Source organism: Exophiala xenobiotica (assembly GCF_000835505.1).
Source record: "Exophiala xenobiotica strain CBS 118157 unplaced genomic scaffold supercont1.7, whole genome shotgun sequence".
In the NCBI taxonomy this organism is placed as follows: Eukaryota; Fungi; Ascomycota; class Eurotiomycetes; order Chaetothyriales; family Herpotrichiellaceae; genus Exophiala; species Exophiala xenobiotica.
In genome coordinates this window covers 2,010,732-2,032,463 of record NW_013562488.1, presented here as the reverse complement: position 1 = coordinate 2,032,463, position 21,732 = coordinate 2,010,732, and the positions used below count along the sequence as shown (strand labels likewise).

The 21,732-nt window shown below is 52.2% G+C and overlaps 10 protein-coding genes across 10 annotated transcripts; 7 read left to right on the top strand and 3 right to left on the bottom strand.

The window, feature by feature from the left end:
• Nucleotides 1–193: 193 nt before the first annotated feature.
• Nucleotides 194–2,560, top strand: PV05_11447 (uncharacterized protein). Its single transcript, XM_013454931.1, has one exon. The coding sequence runs from the start codon at nucleotides 455–457 to the stop codon at nucleotides 2,165–2,167; it is 1,713 nt and encodes a 570-aa protein (XP_013310385.1). The 5' UTR covers nucleotides 194–454; the 3' UTR covers nucleotides 2,168–2,560.
• PV05_11446 (uncharacterized protein) lies at nucleotides 2,493–3,725 on the bottom strand. Its single transcript, XM_013454930.1, has 2 exons — nucleotides 3,513–3,725; nucleotides 2,493–3,455 (listed from the first exon to the last, which is right to left on the bottom strand). The coding sequence occupies exons 1-2, from the start codon at nucleotides 3,648–3,650 to the stop codon at nucleotides 2,775–2,777; spliced, it is 819 nt and encodes a 272-aa protein (XP_013310384.1). The 5' UTR covers nucleotides 3,651–3,725; the 3' UTR covers nucleotides 2,493–2,774.
• Nucleotides 3,726–3,907: 182 nt separating this feature from the next.
• PV05_11445 (uncharacterized protein) lies at nucleotides 3,908–5,748 on the top strand. Its single transcript, XM_013454929.1, has 2 exons — nucleotides 3,908–4,337; nucleotides 4,386–5,748. Exons 1-2 carry the CDS (start codon nucleotides 3,961–3,963, stop codon nucleotides 5,545–5,547), a joined length of 1,539 nt encoding a protein of 512 aa, XP_013310383.1. The 5' UTR covers nucleotides 3,908–3,960; the 3' UTR covers nucleotides 5,548–5,748.
• PV05_11444 (uncharacterized protein) lies at nucleotides 5,657–8,413 on the bottom strand. Its single transcript, XM_013454928.1, has one exon. It carries the CDS (start codon nucleotides 8,145–8,147, stop codon nucleotides 6,024–6,026), a length of 2,124 nt encoding a protein of 707 aa, XP_013310382.1. The 5' UTR covers nucleotides 8,148–8,413; the 3' UTR covers nucleotides 5,657–6,023.
• Nucleotides 8,414–8,583: 170 nt separating this feature from the next.
• PV05_11443 (uncharacterized protein) lies at nucleotides 8,584–9,264 on the top strand. Its single transcript, XM_013454927.1, has one exon. It carries the CDS (start codon nucleotides 8,661–8,663, stop codon nucleotides 9,198–9,200), a length of 540 nt encoding a protein of 179 aa, XP_013310381.1. The 5' UTR covers nucleotides 8,584–8,660; the 3' UTR covers nucleotides 9,201–9,264.
• Nucleotides 9,265–9,297: 33 nt separating this feature from the next.
• On the top strand, nucleotides 9,298–11,069 carry PV05_11442 (uncharacterized protein). Its single transcript, XM_013454926.1, has one exon. It carries the CDS (start codon nucleotides 9,357–9,359, stop codon nucleotides 10,878–10,880), a length of 1,524 nt encoding a protein of 507 aa, XP_013310380.1. The 5' UTR covers nucleotides 9,298–9,356; the 3' UTR covers nucleotides 10,881–11,069.
• On the top strand, nucleotides 11,047–14,769 carry PV05_11441 (uncharacterized protein). The gene is made up of 3 exons (XM_013454925.1): nucleotides 11,047–12,504; nucleotides 12,557–12,653; nucleotides 12,710–14,769. Exons 1-3 carry the CDS (start codon nucleotides 12,172–12,174, stop codon nucleotides 14,032–14,034), a joined length of 1,755 nt encoding a protein of 584 aa, XP_013310379.1. The 5' UTR covers nucleotides 11,047–12,171; the 3' UTR covers nucleotides 14,035–14,769.
• A 244-nt stretch (nucleotides 14,770–15,013) lies between these two features.
• On the top strand, nucleotides 15,014–17,085 carry PV05_11440 (uncharacterized protein). The gene has a single exon (XM_013454924.1). The coding sequence runs from the start codon at nucleotides 15,358–15,360 to the stop codon at nucleotides 16,912–16,914; it is 1,557 nt and encodes a 518-aa protein (XP_013310378.1). The 5' UTR covers nucleotides 15,014–15,357; the 3' UTR covers nucleotides 16,915–17,085.
• Nucleotides 17,086–17,311: 226 nt separating this feature from the next.
• On the bottom strand, nucleotides 17,312–19,786 carry PV05_11439 (uncharacterized protein; the record flags this gene model as incomplete). Its single annotated transcript, XM_013454923.1, has 4 exons — nucleotides 17,312–17,404; nucleotides 17,460–19,079; nucleotides 19,142–19,691; nucleotides 19,746–19,786. The coding sequence occupies 4 exons, from the start codon at nucleotides 19,784–19,786 to the stop codon at nucleotides 17,312–17,314; spliced, it is 2,304 nt and encodes a 767-aa protein (XP_013310377.1).
• Nucleotides 19,787–20,314: 528 nt separating this feature from the next.
• On the top strand, nucleotides 20,315–21,681 carry PV05_11438 (uncharacterized protein; the record flags this gene model as incomplete). Its single annotated transcript, XM_013454922.1, has 2 exons — nucleotides 20,315–20,668; nucleotides 20,722–21,681. The coding sequence occupies 2 exons, from the start codon at nucleotides 20,315–20,317 to the stop codon at nucleotides 21,679–21,681; spliced, it is 1,314 nt and encodes a 437-aa protein (XP_013310376.1).
• Nucleotides 21,682–21,732: the final 51 nt, after the last annotated feature.

Genomic DNA, 21,732 nt, shown 5'->3' with positions numbered 1-21,732 from the left:
CAACATGTTTTTGCCTTTGATCCCCTCTTTCACTGATACTCGACCCATGTCCTGTGTGTTAGACAGTGGCTGGTAGGATATGAGCCTGACGAATCGCAGCAAAGCGTGGCGTGGTTGATGCTGGGCGCCGTCTTGTGACTGATTTGACTTGCTCAACTTAATGCCACTGCTCCTTTACATCTTCACAGATAGTTGTAAATGCGCCCAGTCAGCCGAGACCGGGTCTGACCAGATTCGTCTGTTTCTGGAACGAACATTTATTGATCTCTTTGACTCACCACTTACTAGGCAACCGCACTAACGGTCTCGAGCGCAAGGCAGCCTTAGCAGCCAACCCTCAAAGAAGGCTGTGCATTGGCAATCCAGTTTCTCGTGAACTTACGCATATCACATTGCCTCCCACGTCCTAGAAAATCGACGTTAATGCTCACTCGCCGATACCATACTATTCATAATGACCTCCATGTCACCGTCCGGGTGCATAAGTCACTGCCCAGATCTCCCAAATGAAATTCTTCTCCTCATCATTCAGAGATGTCCCCGTTCTACGCTGAAAGATGTGCGGCTAGCCTCCAAAAGCCTCGATCAGATGGCAACTCCTTATCTGTGGCGCAAAGTGGTCCTGGTTCCTAACGATCAATGTATTCTGGGCTTTGTGAAAGCACTGAAACGGTCCAAGGTCGTCCGCTATGTCACGAAGCTGACTTACGACGCCCGGTTCGGCAACTTCTTCCACAACATCAAGAGCATCCCACCGGACATGTCAGCAACGGCTTCCGAAGACAAAGTTCAAGGCGAAAGATCCCTGGAACGTGCAGCTCAGGGGCGCTTCCAACCCTACGAAGACATGGCCATTGAAGTTGCAATGCTGGCTAAAGCCTTGCGGATATTACCAAACCTGCGCGAGCTCCGGGTACGAGAGCATGAAGACGGGACCGATGCCACATTCAACCCGGCATCTCTCAAAGTCCCCTTCTTTTATCACAAAATGTGTAACATTGTCAAGATCGATCCTCAAGTCGTCAACTTCTCCCATATGACGGGCACTTCAGGCAGATCTTATACCAAGGGTATCTTGACCGCTTCTTTCTCCGCTGGAACCCGTCTCCACAAGTTCAAAACCAAGAACGTCGACGGCCGTGCCATGTTTGGAGTCGTCCCTATGAAGGCACCCGCAGCCTACCAACAGATGGCCATTTTTCGATCTGTCATAGACAACCTTCGGTCGTTGGAACTCTCCTTCCGAAACGACACGCTAATCACAACGGCAAATCATGTTGAAGCAGTCCAGTCGCTCCTGAAAGCAGCAAAGAAGCTCAAACACCTCAAATTACGACTGACCGACTTCAGCGTAACGCGGTGCCAATATTCAGACGACGACGTGTCCGATCTGCTTGGACTCCTGGAGAGCCCTACGGCAAGCTGGACCTCCAAACCTCTGGTCCCTCGGCTTGAAACATTGGCGATTGACGCCTGTATATGTCACGACGAAGACTTGATTCATTTGCTGAAAATCCACGCCTCGACTTTAAAACGATTGGAATTGTCTAACATCACTTTACTCGGTAACGAAGACCGTCGAGAATGCTGGGTCAAGCTAATCAAGCACTTGAAGACGGATCTCAAGCTTGCATCGGTCACGTTCAGCGGGTGGTTCAGCAACGGCGGACGTCAACAGTGGTTCGTGGCCAAAGACAGCGTGGACCCCGGGCGGCTGAAAGCACGAGTGGAGAAGTACGTCGTTGACAAGCGCATCCGGCAATGTCCTCTGGAGCTCATTGCGATCAAGCCGAACCAAGGTGACGTCGAAAAACCCGCGAATGGCGAGGAATACGAAGGCGACATGACCTGGACGATGGTATATTCGAACCATTTCACCGATAACATGGACTGGCAGCTGGCAGAACCTTCATTCGGTATACCGTCCGTCGATACTTCTGATCCATTTTCTGCATCGGGAGACGTAAGCTCCGGAGGCGACCCAGGTATTGAGCCCTGGTCGGACGACGAACACATCGTCACTGTGGAAGATGGGGAAGTGATGGACGTTGACGAACTCGTTTTCGGGCACTCGAAGAAGCCGAAGAAGGACAAGGGAAAGTCAGTCTGGCCACCACCGCCACCACCGCCTCCGGGTTATGACTGGGATCCCTGGTTTGTGGCTTAATGTTCAAGTCGGACGCCATCACGACGACGTGTCAGTTCATATACCACGAGAAAGGGTTGCCGTCGGGTTGCTATCATCATTATTTTTCTTCTTTGTGGTGGAGCCGGTTCTTCGGATGCGAGATTGACAGAGCATTTGGACTAGTAGTATTTGATTTGCATCCTTTCTTGACAAGCTTTGGTTTTGGTACCTGGATGGAAACGATGTGGATCAAGAAAGCGAGAGCACAGGAATCGAGTCGATGGGCTGGACGGGGAACATGGTTCAGGCGCTGGAAAACAGGGAAGGGCTGGACGACCTCTTAATGAAGTCGGATTCGAATGTGAAATGATCATGATTGTCGGATTTTGCCAGCGTTCAGCAAATAACGAAACATATCTTAGCCAGTCCTTGTTGCTGGTCAAAACAGATTTTGATGGCTGTTTCAACATGTTTGCACTTACTCAATGACACTCAAGTCTTTCTCGCTCCTTTGGTGACGAATATGTACAGTCCTGGCTATCAAGTTGCTGACGAGCGCCTACCAGCAGGCTGTCTTTATAGCCCGCCGTTCTCTTATTTAGCTATGCACAACCGCCAAAATAGCAAACACTTTCGGCCTCCTCGTTCACAATTCGCCGTCCGTCCTCATCAGGTCTTGGACTTTATACGGCTCGCCCTGCAATGAAGTCAAGCCAGCCCTCGGCTCACAAGTCATTCTCTGCTTCCCCTCGTACTGCTGCGGGCCTGGCCGGGGCACCTTGCTCACATCAAACCCACTAATCGTCGTGCTGTCCTTCAGCGCTTGCAGGAGATTTGTCATGGTCTCCGGAGTCAAATCTTCATAGTAGTCGTCATTAATCTGGACCATGGGCGCATTGACACAGGCCCCTAGACACTCGACCTCAAGTAATGTAAAGAGCTTGTCCTCTGTTGTATGGCCCGAGTGGACACCCAGGAAGTCCTCGCAAGCCTTCATGATCTTGTCGCTGCCACACCCGCCGAGCATGCAGGGCGTTGTCGTGCAGACTTGCACGAAATATTTGCCCACTGGCTCCCGGTTGTACATGGTATAGAAAGTCGCTACTTCGTAGACACGCATGGGCGGCATCTCGAGGATGCGCGCAACTTCGTTCATCACGCTAATAGACGTCCAGCCGTGTTGGCGCTGGCCTAGGTCTAGCAATGGCATGACGGCGGCCTTTTTGTACTGGGGTGGGTAGCGTTTGAGGATCTCATCGATCAGGCGTAGGTTTGTGTCGTTGAATTTGAACGGGATGGAGGGGTTGTTATTGGGGGTATCCCTGTGCTGAGTGTGCTGTTAGTATTGGAAAGAGAGGGGAGGGTGTGTGGTTTTGGCACTTACCACGAAGAGTGCTTCACTCCGTGATGAGGGTGTGCTGGAGAATGGTCTGGGATGGAAGGGTTGTCTTCGAGGATGAGGAGCTTTAGAGGCAACCCGTATGGCCTGGCGGACTAGCTGGGGGCCAAGTTTGGAAGCCATGCTGGGCTGGCTGGTGTTGAGGTTGAGGATTCGCAGTCGAGAGATTCTGGAATTGCAACCGCAGTCGAATGCTCGACGTATGGTAGCAAGCTTCGGACCAATCAATGATATGAGATTGTCAGTGACTCTCTCGATGCAGTTGTCGGAATAGGCAACTCTGCCGTATCACTGTCTGGCGGAGCATACGACGCTGATGTGCATGATCATTGAACTCCGCAGTGAAACGCAACTGCTTCTCCACGCTGGCCTAATTGAAACAATTACCCAGGACGATGCTGCTTTGATCTGATCCTGACCTCAAAGCACGAGAATGAGGTTGTCGTCCGTGGTGAGCGCGGTCGCAGGACTGTGTATTGCGGTCACAAGCGCTACTTCAAATCTCACCACACCACAATCCACGCAGAAGGTCTTGACAGGAGACTTCAGGCCTCCCCAAGTATTCGAGAACACGAACCTCGTCCGGACAATCAACCTCGAGAAGGGCTACGTTCGAGAAACCACGAACATTTTGATCACCAACACAGACAAGGCACCGCAGTCGGACTATTACGTACCCTTCGAATATGACTTGATCGGGAGGATCGGAGGGTTTGACGCCCGGGACAAGAAGCATGCTGAGAAGGGCGCTTTGGAAGTCACAATTGCTGCCCTAGCAGAAGTGCTTGACGCACAAGGACTTTCCTCAAAGTATGAGCGCAGTCTACCTGTTGGGAGCTGCTTGACTGACAGATGCAGACCTACACAATACTACATCATCCATCTCGATGAGCCCGTCCCTCCCAAAGGAACCGTCACCCTATCCATATCCTACCACATCCTCGGTGTCCTCAAGCCTCTGCCTGCATCCATCCGACAAGAAGAAAAGCAATACCTCACGTACGACTTCTCCGCGTACGTCCCCACAGTGTACAAGACGGCCAAACAAAAGACGAAAGTCAAATTTCCTTCATCGGACGTGCCCGAATACACCACCACCAAGGGTCTAGTTTCGAATACCGACCCAGAAAAACAAGGCTCACAGTTCTCCTACGGACCTTACGACACGGCTAAGATCCCTCCTGGAACAGTCTACCCGGTGACCGTGCGCTACGAGTTCAACAAACCCCTCCTCGTCTGCAGCTTGCTGGAACGAGATGTGGAAGTCTCCCACTGGGGCGGTAATCTTGCAGCCGAAGAGCGCTACTGGCTCCGTCACGACGGTGCCACGCTGTCCAACCACTTCTCCCGTGTCGCATGGAGCACACAGAGCTTCTACGTCAACGCCGGACAAATGACTACTTCCGCACTGAGAGAGCTCAAGGTGCCCCTGAAGCCAGGCAGCGTCGACCCCTATTTCACCGATGATATCGGCAACGTGTCGACATCACGCTTCAGACCGAACAACGTCCGTGAGGCGAGTCTGGAACTTAAGCCGCGATATCCGTTGTTCGGTGGGTGGAAGTACAGTTTCAGAATTGGTTGGAACAACGCGCTGTCATCCTTCCTGCGGAAGCTGAAGACTCCGGCGGACACGTACATCTTGTCTGTACCATTGCTCGAAGGACCGAAGATGCCCGAGGGTATTCAGTACGAACATTTCGTCCTGCGTGTTATTCTACCAGAAGGTGCGACCCATGTGCAGTACCAGACTCACGGCGGCACGGGCGTGCCGAATCTACATGCCGAGTATAGTCTGCATAAGACGTTCATGGATACGGTGGGCCGTACAGAGCTGAAGCTCTCGGGGAACAACCTCGTAGACGAGGCGAGAGATATAACGCTCCTGGTGACGTATGAGTACACTCTACTCTCGGCGCTGAGGAAGCCGTTCATGATCTTCGCTGGGTTTGTGGTCGTGTATGTGGTTGCGTATTTGGTGGGCAGCGTTGATACGAGCATCGGGAAGAGGAGGCGGTGATCTGAGCCAGAGATCACTCGGCGTCCAATCCTGGGCTGAGTGTTTTGTAGATTAAGCTGAATCATGGCTATGGGTAAAATGTTATAGAAATTCGACTGGGTCAAAAGCTCTGAATATTGCCAATGTTCACTATGCTAAGGTATGCAGCAGAAAGCATGGAAGCATCACCCAAACAGTCTGCTGTTGCGAGATGAACAAAGACCGTCCCAGATAGCCACCGGCCCATGATTTCCAGGTTGACATGTTCATCGATCCAGCCACGATCGTTCCATATCCAAGTCAGCACCACTGCTGCAAAAAAAAAGAACAAAATAACTCCCAATATGCCGGGAAGCTTCGCCCCTTGTTTTGGCCAGGCCAAAGCCCCGCCGTTCTTTCCAAATCTCGGCTGCAATGGCATGAGTAGCCCCAGCATTATAATCAGTGATACTCCATAATCTGTCGAGGGTTATGATAGCCAATCAATCCAACCAAACTCACCCAGTACATCGTTCCTCAGGCGGCCGATATCCAAATCCCAAACCGTCCATCAACCTCCTCTCCCGGTCCTGCCATGTATCCTTATCGTCCCACTCGTCTCCCGGCTTCGCAACAGGTGGCTTGCCCTTCAATATTGCCTCCAAGGCCTCTTTAGTCTTCGGCCTGCCCGCTTCGAAATCCAGGACCAATCCATTAGATCGATCTCTCACACCCGAGCTGTCAAACTTCAATCCCCTAGTCTTCGCCACGAACTGTCTGATGTCTCTCTGGAACGTCGTCCCACCACTCCATCCGAGCACCGCGCATCCGACCGTGCGCCAGGACGAAATGATGATATCCACCCGCCTATGGATATTCGGGTTCTTCACGTTCTCGCCTTCGGGTGCGTCGAAATGCGGATCCTGCCACACACAGAGTGCCTTGTCGAGACTGTCGAAGCCATGGCCCCTGTGGCTGCCATGGTAGGGCAACGTCGCCTGCCCGCGATCACTCGTCGTCGTGTTCAGCGTGAGTGTGTGCGTTATCCAGCCCTCCCTTTCGAGACTACGCACGACGTCGACGACAAGATCTTTGGTCTTGTTCTCGTCCCTGTGGGACAAGACGACGTCGACATCGCCACACTCGAGCTTACCGCGCCGGTATCCACCGACAATGATACATTCAACATCCTCAGACGTATTATGTTGCGAGGGTTTGACGCCCAGCACGAGTCGGGCATGACGTAGAATCACATCGGAGATAGATTTGACTTCAGCACGGGGTATTTTCGCCACGAATTGGTCGTAAAACTTGACGCCGATTTGCTGCACGCGGGATAACGTGCTCCATCCGAATTCCACGACATCGTCGAGATCTTTCCACCCGCGCTCGAAGTAGAATTTCCGTGCGGTCTCGGGGCCCACGCCCCATATATTCCAGAACAGGCGGAGATATTGCAGGTCGGGGTCACTGTCGAGGTCGCGCACTGTCTGGATATAGCGCTCGCCATCAGTGTCGGCGGAGTGGTACCATTCGCTCCAGAGCATGGCGATCTTGGCTTCGCACCCGGGCAGTCGAGTGATCTCTTCGGGGTGTCGGATGTGGTGCTCATATGCGGATAAGCTGGCGATAGATGTCGAGTACGCGCGCACTCCGATGTCGTCAAGCGTGAGGAGGCGCGCTTCTTTGATCTTGGACAGCTGTGCGATGAACGCGGCATTGGGTGGGTGCATGGGCGTGCTCCGGCAGCAGGAGTAATGTGCGTAAGGGCCCATGGCCCAGTCCGGAAGAGGAGGAAGCGGGTTGTTGGCTAAGTCCTCGAACTCGGAGGTTGTGGTGCGGTGGAGTTTGGGTGGGTGTTTTGGCTGTGAGGGATGTTGTCCAGCGTGCTCGCCATGGCGGCGGCGCGTTGGATGCGAGGCCGTTGAGGATGGGAGGGTGGCAGCTTCGGCTTTGGCGCGTTCAAGTATTGAGGTTGCCGTGTTGGACTTTCGGCGCGACAAGGATGCGGAAGACGGTTCCGGATTGGTCTTGACGTGTGGTGTCTTGCTGGGCAGTGCGTTTGGTGAAGATTCCCCGGCTGGTTTGGAGATGAGTTTGGCTGAGTAGACTATGTATGGCTTGTAGGGTACTAGACGGTCCTGGGCGATGCATGATTCCAGCCATGCGAGTTTGAGCACGACGATATGGTTGGAAAGATCTGGCCAGGAAACTCGCGGCGGAGGAGAATTCGTCGACCGATCTGAGGAAGCCGTGCTGGAAGTGGAAGTCGAACTCTTTCGTCCTTGTCTTGTCTCGGCTTTCACGTCTCCTTCAATCCATCCAGTTTTGACTCTCTTCTTGGGGGGTCCTTCTTCTTCTTCAGCCTCGCCGTTGCTCCCTTGTTCAACTTCGACCTCTGGTAGTGCTGATTCTTCAGTCCATACTCCCTTCGCCCTTAGGTCAAAAGCCGCACGTTTCTTCTGGCCTACCTTGCCGAGGAATACTCTTGCCTCCTTTGGGTCGTATGTTAGAGAGCCGCCCAGTCTGAAAATCAGGTCTTCTGTTTCATGGAGGTCCTCTGATAGCAGATGGCTTGGCAGAACATAGATCGGTGGCACGGAATTCAAGGTGAAGTTGGCAGTCCTTTGCGGCTCCGGCATGATTGATATTTGACTTGATACCCAATATCCACGCTGAGAAGATGTTATATACACGGCTGGCTTCTACACTCGGTGATAGATATGAGAGTCAAGAATGAACATATTTGGGCGGCGACCCAATGTCATACGGATGCGGGACAACATGATATTGATTGTTTCGCGCCTTTCTGCCATGGTGCCGTGCTGATGCAGACTTTCGCTTCTCCCGAATACGAGGGACAATGTCCTGCCGAACACAAGTCGAGGTCACCAGATTGTCACTTGCGTCACGGAGAATGCGATTTGCTGGAGGCGCCCTCCTTCGAAAAACGTCATACATATCAACTCCCTGCCGCTTTATTCGGCGTAAAGGCACGTGATACGGACTTCTTCAGGCGGCGACAAGCTACGTATGATGAGAAGCCGCCGCCCAGCGTCTTTCATTCTGGGGGCAACAGCCATCTTTATTCCTGGATTACAGTCTTGACGACCAAGTTCGAGTAAACCTCCATACACTCCAAATATTCGAATACCATGGATGAGGATATAATCCTTGGCATCTGCCTCCTCGTAGCCTTTCTCTCCGTCCTCACATCTCCGCTGTGGATCACAGCCTGCATCGCCGCTGCCGCCACTCGAAAGTGGTCAAAGGAGAAGACACGTCGCGCTCACAATGGCATTGACAGTGTCGAGGCTGATCGGCTGGTCGAACCTTCCGAGTCTGAAAATGAGGAGGACTTCTTAGACTCGGAAGACGAGGACTATTACCGAGCCAAGCGAGACCGCAAACGTGAAGAGCGTCAGGAACGAGAGGCCGACTTGCTCCTGGGCACCAGAGCCAAATTTTTCAAAGAGTGGAAGAAATGTTGGAAGACGGGTGACAAGACACAGCTCGCAAAGGAGCGCGAATTGAAGGAGCAAGATGAAAGACGGAAAATTGCTATGGAGGCAGTCAGGGAGTATCTGCGCATACAGAGAAGAAAGGCACGAATGACCGGGACAAAAAGCGAAGCTGGCGTAGGGTTGCCGAGTTATGGCAACGCTGTCGCAGAAGGGGCCGGTACGAAAGAGTAGGATGCTGCTGGCAGACTTCTAAAATGAATTTCGTGAATTTGTATAAAATCTTAGTGACATCCCGCAATCTCCGTCCGAAAAATCCTTTTCGGTTTCGATTTCTTTCTCTTTCGTAGTATTTATGCGAAAGAATCATCTTTTCAACTAGAACTTACCATGGTTGAATCAACGGTAGACTTTGAAGTGCTGTCCGCATCATTTCTGAACTGGTTCAATGCTCAGCCAGGTACAACTTTTCATTCATCGCTGAAGCTTGTAGACTTGAGAGCCCGCAATGCCGGAAGAGGCATCATCGCCACAGCAGATATTCCTGCCGACACAGATCTTTTCACCATCCCAAGAAGTGTTATAATAAGTGAAGAGACATCGGAGCTTGCCACGAAATTGCCTGGGCTGTTTTCCAAGTCTGAGGAGGTGATGGACGAGGTCGACCTGGATGGACAGCCAGCCGAATTGCCCAAGTCATGGCTCAATCTCATTTTGATCCTTCTCTACGAGTCTTTCCACCAGAACACATCAAAATGGTCACCGTATCTGTCGATCCTTCCACAAAGGCCATCTTCATTCGACACCCTCATGTTCTGGTCAAACGAGGAACTTTACGAGCTGCAGGCGTCTGCCATGCCGTCAAAAATAGGCAAGGATTCGGCAGACCGCATGTTCAGAGAACGGATTATGCCTGTCGTCAAGCAGCACGCCGATGTCTTCTATCCCACCGGCAGCTCTCAGCCCAGCAACGAAGAGCTCTTGGAAAGATGCCACGTGATAGGATCACTGATCATGTCCTATGCTTTCGACTTACAGCCCGATGATGACGAAGCAGACGAGGACGAGGAGAATGATGACGGATGGATCGAGGATCACTCTAAGCCGTCAACTATGGGAATGGTGCCTATGGCTGATATGCTCAATGCAGACGCTGAATTTAATGCCCATCTATCACATGGCGATGACAGCTTGACCATGACTTCATTAAGAGAAATCAAAGCGGGAGAAGAAATACTAAACTACTACGGGCCGTTACCAAACGGCGAGCTGCTGAGACGATATGGCTACACCAGCCCAAAGCACTCGAGGTATGATGTGGTCGAGATCAGCTGGGACCTCCTGAAGAAGGTACTTAGTGACCCAGGGGCTCCCTTTCACTCAAAGTCATGGTCAGAGCGCCTTGATAAGCTCATGGACGAAATCGAACGTGATGATGAGTTCGACCCAGATGGTGGATTCGTGATCGAGCGAGACGCAGGTGATCCCAATGAACAGGGTCTTTGCACCACGGAATCCAGATTCACCAAGTTTCCAGACGAGCTTGTGGCTATCATCACTGATCTGGTTGCGAAGCTCTCGAAAGACCAGATCAAGCAGAAGAAACTCAGCGACGAGAGCGAATCGACTTTCATCAAGAGCCGGACTCTGGTAGTCTTGTCGCAGATACTTCGACATAGGCTCGAACAGTATCCTACGAGCTTGGAGCAGGACGTAGTGCTATTGAGGGAGCCGATGATGAAGGGTCGGTTGAGGATGGCGATAGATGTTCGGCTAGGAGAGAAGAAAGTCCTTGAGGAAGCTCTGACATGGACCGAGGGCAAAATGCAGAAGTACAAGGGCTTGACGGAAGAAGCCAGCGTTCCAGCACCAGATGGGTCGCCACCAAGGAAGAAGCAGAGAATGGGCAGGTAACGCTGACGAGACCTAGCCCGCAGCCCACTGCTCTGGAGTTGCATTCCTTGTGCTTGACTCCTGCGAAGCACGATCTTTATCTACAAGGTCCTCCTCCGGATTAGTTAGATCGGATTATTGGAGGTACTGTCCTTGATACTGCCTCGGTCGTCCGCAACTAGGATGTCTAATACTTGACCTACACCAATTTACTGGATGGTAGGCTGCATGCCAAGAAAGAGATCGGAAGCAACGCGCTCACGCAAGGCTCAGCATCGATGGCGTGACGTCCAGCTCAGCCAACGATCAAATGCATTGAGACGCTGCTACAGAACTACCATCTTATCGAAGAGACTCGATCACCATAGCCCAACGCTCTAGATGGACTGTCTTTATGTGCACGATAAGCTCGTACGCACAAACCCCCACTTGCGCTTGCTGCGAACATTCGCCAGTACGCCATCTCGGCACTACTCCTGACCAAACAGCGTTCGATTTCAGCGTGCTATTGCTGTTTACCGGACAGGCTTGATTCCCACGCATGTTGGCTACCGAGATCTTGACCCCGTTACCCTGCTTGCCACGTCTTGCGGAACGCCACTTTAAGTCGCACCGAGCGTCGATGTTCCACAACGGAAAGCATTGAGCTGCGCTTTGCTAGGATAGCCCATGGCCGTGGGGAGTGTCAGGCTTTAACCCTCTATCTCTTGGTTGGTATGTACCACGCCTCTTTGCTTGCTTTACAGTGACACTGTCGGGATAAGCTCTACAGACTTGCCAGAATAATAGCTGCGTCGCTCAAAATCGTCCACGAATCAGTGTCTCCGGTCCAGGTTCTCTGCAACGGTCTCATCTTGCGGCAAGGATATGGTTGCGAAGTCGAGCAAGTCTTCCTTCTCGGGCTTGCGGTATATGGCCAGGATCTAGAAGCATGATCCCGAGGGGTACAGCTGTACCCTAGTCCCTAGGTACAGATGGTTGATGCTATACAAATTCAAGCCCTCAATCACGCCATCAGCCACGAAGACAACTCAGCTTCCCCTTCAAGCTAGGTGAAGCTCTTCACATGCGAGAATTTTCATCCTTGCGATGAGCAAATCGCTTCCATTCGACCACTTTACGGCGCTTGGCGGTTATTCGCAATTCCTGCAACTGCCCTGTAACAAGATGGATCCACAGAATACGTTGCCACGGTTGAGGATGGAAGGCCGGTCAGGTGCCGATGCCTTGCGCTATATAAAGCACCACTTCTCTCTTCACCCTGGCCGTCCCATTGTCTCCTATATCGCGTGCCAGCTTAAGAACAACAGCCATGGACATCAAATCCGGCACAGTTACAGGTTTTCCGTCCTCGTTGGAGGATGCTAAGACTGAGCCTCGCGAAGCATTGAGACCACAGAAGTGGTGGAAGTTAGGGGGTAACGATGTCAGCTTTGTTTCTGTCGATGCGGACAGTCAGCTGGATCCCGAAACACCATCCAATGATCTTTCGGATGGCTCAAGGGTGGTGAAGAATGTGAACAACGTCTTCGAAGCTCCCGAAGCAGTCGAGCTTTACAAGCCCATACAGGGCTTTGAAGGCGCCCATCGCTTTCATCCCGATGCAACATGGACCCAAGAGGAAGAGAAGGCCCTGGTTCGAAAGGTACGTATTGCGAATGGTGTACAATACTCGCCGTGTCTGACAGTTGTTCCAGCTTGACTGGCGCATCGCTCTTCCTGCCTGTATCATGTTCTTTGCCCTCCAACTTGATCGGGGCAACATCGCCCAAGCTCTTTCCGACAACATGCTAGGTGAGTTGTCTAGAGGTGGGATTAAAACTCTTGGTGAGATTCTGACGGGCCTCTAGTCGATCTAGGTCTCACTACAAACGACTACAATAACGGCATGACCATCTTTTATTGTTCGTTCTTGTTCGCAGAGCTCCCCTCCCAGCTCGTTAGCAAGAAACTGGGACCGGACAATTGGATTCCTATCCAGATGGTAGCCTGGAGTGTTGTCGCAGCGTCCCAGGCGGCGTTGTCTGGCAAATCCAACTTCTACGTCTGTCGCTTTCTACTCGGCTTCATCGAGGGTGGCTTTATTCCCGACACCATCCTTTACTTGAGTTATTTCTTTACAAATGCAGAGTTACCGAAGCGTTTGAGTTGGTTTTGGACTTCCTACCAATCTACCCAAGTAGTCGGCGCTTTCCTAGCTTACGGAATTCTTCACCTGAGAGGTCATAGCGGGCTGAAAGAAGGGTGGCGCTACCTTTTCGCCATTGAGGGCTCATTGACGGGCTTGATTGGTATTCTTACCTGGCTATATCTGCCAGCTTCGCCGACTCAAACCTCGCGCCACGGCATGAAAGGCCTCCTTCGACCGAAAGAAGGCTGGTTCACAGAGCGGGAAGAGACCATCATGGTCACACGGATTCTTCGTGATGATCCTGGCAAGGCCACAATGCACAACAGACAAGGTATCAGCTTCAAGCTCTTTTGGGATGCCCTTACCGACTATGACATGTGGCCCATCTATCTTATCGGCCTCTCCTGGACGATTCCAACCACCCCTCCACAGGCATACATCACCCTGACCTGCAAGGCTCTAGGCTTCAACACCTTTCACACCAATCTCCTCACCATCCCGGCCTATGTTCTCTTCATTCTGCAGCTGCTATTTTGGACGTGGGTGTCTGAAAAGATCAACCAACGAATCCTGCTGGGCATCATCTCCCAACTATGGGCTCTGCCTCTTCTCATCGCCCTGGTCAGCCTGCCCCCAACATTCCCCAATTCCAATTGGGCGAAATGGGCCATCTCGACTCTGCTTGTGGGCTATCCCTACATCCACGCCATCCTTGTTGCCCTCACGTCTCGGAATTCTGGCTCAGTGCGGACCCGTACGGTCGGTTCTTCGCTCTACAATATGGCCGTCCAAGCATCTAATATTTTTGCGTCCCAAATCTATCGCAACGACGACAAGCCATACTATTACCGAGGCAATAAAGTTTTGTTAGGCATCGTCGCGTGGAATTTGGTGTTATTTGTCGCTGCCAAGGTATACTACGTGAGGAAGAACTCTCAGAGAGATAGGATCTGGTATTCAATGACGAGGGAGGAGAGAATCGATTACCTGGCTACGACCAAGGACAAGGGGAACAAGAGACTCGACTTCAGGTTTGCTTCTTGATCACCTAGCGACGTTGGTGAGGATTGAGAGGCAGTCCAAGCGAGGTGTTGGAGAGAAGGTGAACATGGCTACGTGTTGTGCAACGGCTGTCTAGACGTTTTCTGTGTTGGAAGATGATTGCGCGAGGCACTGTGGCTAGCACAAGCCGGCTTCTAACTTCACATTTGCAAAGGCTGAGAAGGGGAAGCAAGGATGATGAGCCGCGCCCTATCGAATTCCATTCTTTTTAGAGCTCTCAAGGCTTGTCGAGGTTTACCAAACCTAGGATTCTCATTCCTGTGAATCGTCTTTACGTGTCGTTTGCTGAGGCATTTGTGACATTGCCTACATATGTGCGAATAGGCAATTTGTGGCTAGATGTACGACGAGATCCTCAGGGCGTCCTTTCCGCAGCCCGTCACCGAAAAACAACGACTTGCAAGTCCGCTTCCATTGGAATGAGAAGGATCTAGCCATTTGGGACAACCGGTCCGTCTTCCACACTGCAGCCAATGACTATTATAGCAAGTATCAGGGCAATTCGGCTGATCTCTCTGGGAGAAGCCTTGTCTTGCTCCTACCTCGGTTTCCTCGCTTTCTCGCCGCCATGTTCATGGTGAAGTTTGAAGAGAGATGGTCCTTAAGGTTTAGGTTGAGCAAATGGTTGTCGGATGGAGTGGCATATATGATGAGACGGACTCATTGCAGCGCGCCGTAGCGAATGAAATGAAGTGGTGGACAGCGATGGAGCATATAGATCATGTCCGATCTTTCGATAGCGACGGAGACAGATTCCACCGGTGCCACCGGGGTGCCTTGGCTGCTGTGTTAACCACCATCGCCGCCTATTAAACTGGTGCTTGCCGCCATCATAGCCCCCATGTGCCGCCCATATGCCGCCCATTTTCCGTGCCGGTTACGGAGGATGATGGGGGCTAATGGAGGTCTTGTCTTGGCTGGGACGTAGCTGGAAGGTGGCTGCGAGCGATGCCATCGATGCCACGAGTTCAGCGGCTTCCATGACCGTTGAACAACAGAAGCAACCACTTGGCTCACGAATCACACCAACCAACATCACACAGCCCTCCACGTGCATACCAACCCGACGGCCTTCCAATTTGCACCTCACTTACGAAGTACAGTCTCTGATCCTCTCTGCTGGATCTTCTTGCAATCCCTACAGAGTATAAAGACAATGGCTCTGCTGAAGGAAGCCCAATCGCTTTTCACAAACGCAAGCTTCACTCCCTAATTCGTTCTGGTGCGCTTACGCCAACAAGGCCTCCAATTACCGTGTACAAGTACTTGTATAGATAGCCATCAGTGCTATTAGTGCCAATCAATATGACGGCCAAAGCTCTCCTTCTCTCCACTCTTTTTGCAGGCCTTGCCCTGGCCTCTCCAGCGCCACGAGCTGACGCAGCGGTCAATACCACGTCATGCAACGCTGATACCTTCGTTTACCAACAGCTTGTCGGGTACGGTCTGACTGCATCCGACTCACGCGACAAGTTTGGCGACACTGCCGGTGGGATTGGTAGCAGTGCTGCCATCGACCCTAAGTCCTGGACCGTGGACAAGAAGGGTGTCTATTCAGGCATTCTTTGGGGCCTTCCTGACCGCGGATGGAACACCGAAGGGACCTTGAACTATCAACCACGAGTCCACAAGTTCAAGATCACCTTCAAGCCAAACTATACCTCCACTGTCAAGAGTCCCAGCTCTCCCAACCTCCAGCTCCAGTACCTGGATACCATTCGTTTCACCGACCCGTCTGGTGAACCCATGACCGGACTTGATCCTGATGCTCACGGGCCTTACTTGACATACCCTGGATTCCCTGAACTTCCTTCCGCGACATACACCGGGGACGGGTTCGGTCTGAACGGCACAGGAGGACGCCGCGTGTCCTTGGACTCTGAAGGTATCGTCCTGATGGAAGACGGCTCGTTCTGGATCTCCGACGAGTACGGTCCATATGTCTATCATTTCTCCCCAAGTGGTAAGATGCTTTCTGCCATCCGCCCACCACCTGCTTTTATTCCAGAGCGCAACGGCACCGACTCCTTCTCCGCCGCCAGCCCGCCACGGTATGACCCGGACATCGAGACTCTTCCCGAGAGCAACCCAACTGGACGCGCCAACAACCAGGGCTTCGAAGGCTTGACAAGCTCGCCCGACGGCAAGACGCTCTACGTTCTCACGCAATCTGCGCTGGACCAGGATGGTGGCCTCAAGAGTGCCAACCGCTACAACACCCGCCTCGTCCAGTACGACATCTCCAACCCAAGCAAGCCAGTTGTCAAGGCCGAGTACGTGGTTCAACTGCCGCGGTACTCGAACAACAACAAAGTCGCCGCTCAGTCCGAGGTACACTATATCAGCGAGACCCAGTTCCTCGTTCTCGCCCGGGATTCCGGCGCCGGCCACGGTCAAGACAGCTCCACCTCGCTGTACCGCCACATTGACGTCTTCGACATCTCCAAGGCGACCAACATTGCGGGTTCGACCTACGACTGCACCACTTGCTCCGTGGCATCGAACTCCTCCGGCGTCCTGAACCCTGCGATCGTCCCCGCGACCTATTGCCCTTGGCTCGACTTCAACGTCAATTCACAGCTCAACCGCTTCGGCCTGCACAACGGCGGTGAACAGGACGCCGGGCTGCTGAACGAAAAGTGGGAAAGCATTGCTCTGGTGCCGGTCAACCCTTCCGCACCCAAGTGCAAGGACGGTTACACCAAGAGTGACGGGGAATACTTCCTCTTCAGTCTGAGCGACAACGACTTCATCACGCAGAACGGCTTTATGGATGGTGGAAACCTGCCGTACGCTGATGAGAGTGGGTACGACCTGGACAACCAGGTGCTGGTGTTCAAGGTCAAGTTACCGACCCATTGATGAAACAGCAAACTAGATATCCGCGTCGTCAGGCGTGGTATCAAGAAAAGCCAAAAAGTAATCGACTACTAGTAAGCAGTATGCTACTGCTGCGGAGCGGCTGTCATTCAAATTCCTGGGTTCAAAATCCACAGGGCATGCATGAGTAACCGGCAATGCTCGATAGTATATAATGTCAATATCATAATTCGAGTACCACGGCCGGGCCGCGAATGAAGCCCATGCGGAGTACCGTCGTCGAGATTAAAGCATTCGCCGTCAGCATGCATCTACCTGTCAGTAATGCTAGTACGTGCGTAGAGCAAGCGGCTATGAGAGAAATGGAGAGGAAATATTTGCGTTAGGACAAAGTCATAACTCTTAGCTGGGTCGGTCACCGACTCAGTCCTGGCTATCCCTACCAGTTAGGTGCTTCTGGCAGGTAGTATTCATCGTCGAGCATCCACTCCAAAGTGCTCAGCTCACCGAAGTCGAATAGGCCGTCGGGTGTCTGACCAGATGTCATAAGCGCTTCTGCAGGTCAGTGGAAGTGGTAGCGGACTTACCATGAAATCGTATCCATCCGTCGATTCAAGAGACGGAAGCAGAGACGGTTGATCAAAGCCTTTTCCAGTCTCCTCTATCTGGCTTTGGCTTTGGGCCACCTTCGCCTCGAGGATCGACAGTGATGTCTCTATGGCTCCCTCAACAGCTCTGATCAACAACTTTGGGAAGTCGTCCTTCTTAACACCGCGCATGAGTCCGTCGATTTGTGCAGACACCATAGACAAAAACAAATAGCCTTTCATGTTTGTCTCGCCAATCTTGATGCTTTGCAGGCACCAGTTCACCGCATTGTTGACTACGGGAAGCAGGTCTGGACGTGGAGGCGTGAAGCTCAGGCCTTCCTGTTCTTGCAGCTGTGCCCGAAGCTCCGCTGAGATGAGACATGCAGCCTGAAACGGTCCAGTTTGAAAGCATACAGTGCCGCAGATGCCGAGACGTGCCAAATCGTCCACACTCGAGGAGGGGTTGTCATTGCGGATTTGACCTGGGTCGGCTGACGATGGTTGGTATGCCGAATACCAGATTTTGAGCGACGTCTCCAGCAAGACCTTTCTGGAGAATGCATAAGCGGTTTCGTGCATGGCTCGCTCAAAGAAAGGTATGTGGAGGGATGAAAGGTAACGGTTCATCACCAGATCCGTAAACAAGAAGTCATGCTGCGAGGGTGAGCGCCCAGTGCACATCCTGAAGTCCTGAAGCGTTCGATACATGGCCTTGTATGACGCCCTTAATTCTCTGTCAAGTCGCAGCATATCTTCGTATCTTCCATGGCAATCGAGATCGTTCAAGAATTTGACGACAGCTAGACGTTGCGGAAATGACTTGCGAAGGGCAATAGCGGTGGACACCTGGGTAAATGTGCCTTCTGGTCTGGGAGAAGGAGAGTGGGCTTCTAGCTGATCGTCATCGAAATTGCTCGGAGGTTTCGTATTAAAGTCGTCAAGGGAGATGCACGGAGGGCCTCCAGAGTTCATACTTGATCGAAGTGTAATCTCCAGGATCGTGTTCCATAACCGCCGTCGCATCTCGGTTGCGAAAGTCGTCCTTCTCGGCAGGCCCGCAGGGTCACGGTGCAATCCCATGTACACTGCTCTCCTGTATAGCGTCCCGGCGGAGATCCAGGTCAAGTCTCCACATACATCCACTATCTCTTGCGCAAGAAGCAGCAGAATATTGATCTGCAGAGACTGAATATTCAACCGTGTCTTTGAATTAGGCGTGCACAGCCAGGTTTGAGCTTCATAGATCCATCGGATGGCCGGCGCACGCAGAGAGAATTGTTCGTCGTACGTGGTCGATCCAATCGCGAGGACCAGCTTCAACTGAACCATAAATGCAGCCTCGAGGTGGTTGTTCGACATCCAGACGCTTTCATAGTGCTTTATGAATGTAGGAATATGTAGGACTCTGTAAAAGGGTTCGATTATCCGGTGGTAACGCTCCACTAGTTGATCGGCGACATCTTTTGGAGGTAGATCTGCGCTCAGCGGTGTTGGCCAGGGTGGTGTCCGCCCTGACTTGATGATTTTTGCCAGAGATTTACACTTTTGTATAGCAGCTGGGATCGCTGTGTGCCCATTTCGTATGTGTGGCTCTAGAAGATCTAGCAAATCTAGAAACTAAGCGGTATGTAAGCGACTGACGGGACAAGAGAGGCCAAACAGAGGATGCAGATACTTACCACTGAGACACCATTGATCCAGTGACTCTGACCAAATTGGCGAGATTTGTGAAGCACGGTGCGTCCGAACATTCTAGGAGCCCCGAACAAGCCGTTTTCGATCCTGTCCTGTGATGCCTCCAGTAAGCCCCGACCTGCATTGGCAACAGAAGCAGGCGCATTCTGCGCTGAAGCGTTATTCGTGTTTCCTGTTGCCTGAGACAGCTGCCTCTCAAGATCCCTGATTCTGGTCTTCATCAACCCGACATCGTCATCTGAGGGCTTACTGGCCGGTGTCGAGGCATTGGTCGAACTTGCCAAAGGCGGCCCAGAACATGACACTGTCGATGTCCCGCCGATACTAGCAGAAACCCCCTCGAGGGATATTGGAGAATGTTGTACTTGGACAGAATGACTCGGATCGTGGTCCTCATTATGATTCGGTTGCCGCCGCGGAACCGGAGGAGGGTATTCTTCGTAGACACAAACCGCATTTTTGGACCGAAGACAATTGTTGCACGGAGATTCTCGATTGCACCTGATTTTGCGCTTCCTGCAAACAGAGCATGAACTTGGGTATTGTTAGCTCAGTATGAACAGATGACAGTCAAGGATGTCGGCTTACACAGCTGGCCTCCTTCTCCTCCGGCGCTCGGACTCGGTCATGACTGACCAGAGTGTGATTTATGGTATGCGAATCCTCCCATGGAGTCCGAACACGGACAAAAGATATATGTGATAGTACTCCTCCCTAACACCGACCTGAGTTATTGCGTGCACCATAGAAACAAAAGAAAGGGAGTCAAGAGGTTCCGAGAACTGAAATAAAAGGGCTGCCCATAAGTCCGAGTACAATTCACCGTGTCCGTAATATTCTGTCGGATGTAAGAATTGCACTTGTCTGACTGGGTCACCTCGTACTGCTGGCTTCGAGCATGTCTGTCAGACGGCGCCCAATTTTCCGTCCATGTTCTTGCCGGGAGCTACGATTAAATCCGAGCCGGTCGAGGTTCGTTCGACCGCAGAACTCCCTTTATCACTATATAAGTGGTCTCGAACATCCCTATGTAGTTGCAGGGAAGATGTGTCACGGTCCGTTGAATTGCCGAGAGACTTTACAAGAAACTTCAGTCCTGCGCCGCTTCAGTTTTCAAGAAAGAAAAACCAGATACCACGCCTACCACTCATCGCAAGATGGCAACCGACAGAGCTGAAACTCACCCTGACCCCGAAACTGAGAGAGAAAGGCCAACCGTCGACACCGAGCGTGGCGAAGAGAAGGCACAATCCGATGCGACAAAGCTTGAGTTCGACGCAGCCCCAGACGGTGGCTTTGAAGCCTGGCTCGTGACGCTCGGCGCAGCTTTCATCCTGTTTTCCGCCCTGGGATTTGCCAATGCATTCGGCGTCTTCCAGGAGTACTATATGACACATCAGCTCCGGGGCCAATCCCCAGACGACATAGCCTGGATCGGATCACTTGCGGCATTCCTCCAATTTGCTGTAGGAGTCGTCGCAGGACCAACTTTCGATCGATTTGGCAGCTGGGTACGCCTCAGGGTTCACCGAGGATATATAGCAACGCGCTGACATGCAAACAGCTACTCCGACCTGCCACCTTGCTGTACGTCTTCGCCTTGATGATGGTCAGCCTGTGCGACGAGTACTGGCAATTTATGCTCGCCCAGGGTGTGCTGATTGGTGCTGCCCTGGGTCTCTTGACGTTTCCAGCCTTAGGAGCTATGTCCCAGTACTTCGACAAGAAGCGAGGAGCTGCATTCGGACTGGCCATATCTGGATCGTCAATTGGCGGCGTCGTCATCCCAATTGCTCTGTCCAAGATGCTCAACAGCTCCTCATTGGGATTTGGCTGGACGGTGCGAATCCTTGGATTTGTCATGTTGCCACTTTTGGCTTTCTCGTGCGTTGTTGTCAAGCCACGCTTGCCACCAAGGACGACCAATTTCTTCATATGGAGGGCGTTCAAAGAGACCAGTTTCCTCCTTTTGATTGGCTCGCTCTTTTTCATGTTTATAGGCATGTGGACGCCGCTGTTTTATCTGCCAGCATATGCAGTTTCAAAAGGCATGGACGCAACACTTGCGTCGTACCTACTTGCCATTCTCAACGCAGCGTCCACTTTTGGCCGAATCATTCCTGGTATTCTGGCAGACAAATTTGGACGGCTGAACGTGTTCGCCGTGGGCGGCCTAGCCACCGGCATGATCATATTCTGTTTGACCACGGCAACCAGCACTGCAGCACTGGTGGTCTACGCCATTTTCTTCGGGTTTGCGTCCGGCACCATTATCTCGGGAGCCTCAGCCGCTTTCACGCTCTGTGCAAGCAAACCACAAGACGCCGGAACCTATATGGGCCAGGGTATGGCTGTAGGATCCATTGCTTCTTTGATAGGCCCACCGGTCAATGGTGTGCTCGTGAAGCACTACGGAGGATATTGGGAAGTCTCCGTTTTCAGCGGCGTCATGTGTCTGGTCGGTGGTTGTATTGCTTTCGCTAGCAAAGCTGCGACTCCAAAAGGAATTTTGGGAAGGACATGAGCGTTGATTCGACCGAGCACACACCCATCGAGCTTCTTTCGTCAGCAAAGC

Bases quoted from the DNA above. Each gene is read 5' to 3' on its own strand.
- PV05_11442 (XM_013454926.1), top strand. From the start codon at position 9,357: ATGGTTGAATCAACGGTAGACTTTGAAGTGCTGTCCGCATCATTTCTG.
- PV05_11441 (XM_013454925.1), top strand. From the start codon at position 12,172: ATGGACATCAAATCCGGCACAGTTACAGGTTTTCCGTCCTCGTTGGAG. The intron at 12,505-12,556 runs GTACGTATTGCG...CAGTTGTTCCAG, and splicing joins AGAAGGCCCTGGTTCGAAAG to CTTGACTGGCGCATCGCTCT. The intron at 12,654-12,709 runs GTGAGTTGTCTA...ACGGGCCTCTAG, and splicing joins TCTTTCCGACAACATGCTAG to TCGATCTAGGTCTCACTACA.
- PV05_11440 (XM_013454924.1), top strand. From the start codon at position 15,358: ATGACGGCCAAAGCTCTCCTTCTCTCCACTCTTTTTGCAGGCCTTGCC.
- PV05_11446 (XM_013454930.1), bottom strand. From the start codon at position 3,650: ATGGCTTCCAAACTTGGCCCCCAGCTAGTCCGCCAGGCCATACGGGTT. The intron at 3,456-3,512 runs GTAAGTGCCAAA...CAGCACACTCAG, and splicing joins GGAGTGAAGCACTCTTCGTG to CACAGGGATACCCCCAATAA.
- PV05_11443 (XM_013454927.1), top strand. From the start codon at position 8,661: ATGGATGAGGATATAATCCTTGGCATCTGCCTCCTCGTAGCCTTTCTC.
- PV05_11444 (XM_013454928.1), bottom strand. From the start codon at position 8,147: ATGCCGGAGCCGCAAAGGACTGCCAACTTCACCTTGAATTCCGTGCCA.
- PV05_11445 (XM_013454929.1), top strand. From the start codon at position 3,961: ATGAGGTTGTCGTCCGTGGTGAGCGCGGTCGCAGGACTGTGTATTGCG. The intron at 4,338-4,385 runs GTATGAGCGCAG...TGACAGATGCAG, and splicing joins GCACAAGGACTTTCCTCAAA to ACCTACACAATACTACATCA.
- PV05_11447 (XM_013454931.1), top strand. From the start codon at position 455: ATGACCTCCATGTCACCGTCCGGGTGCATAAGTCACTGCCCAGATCTC.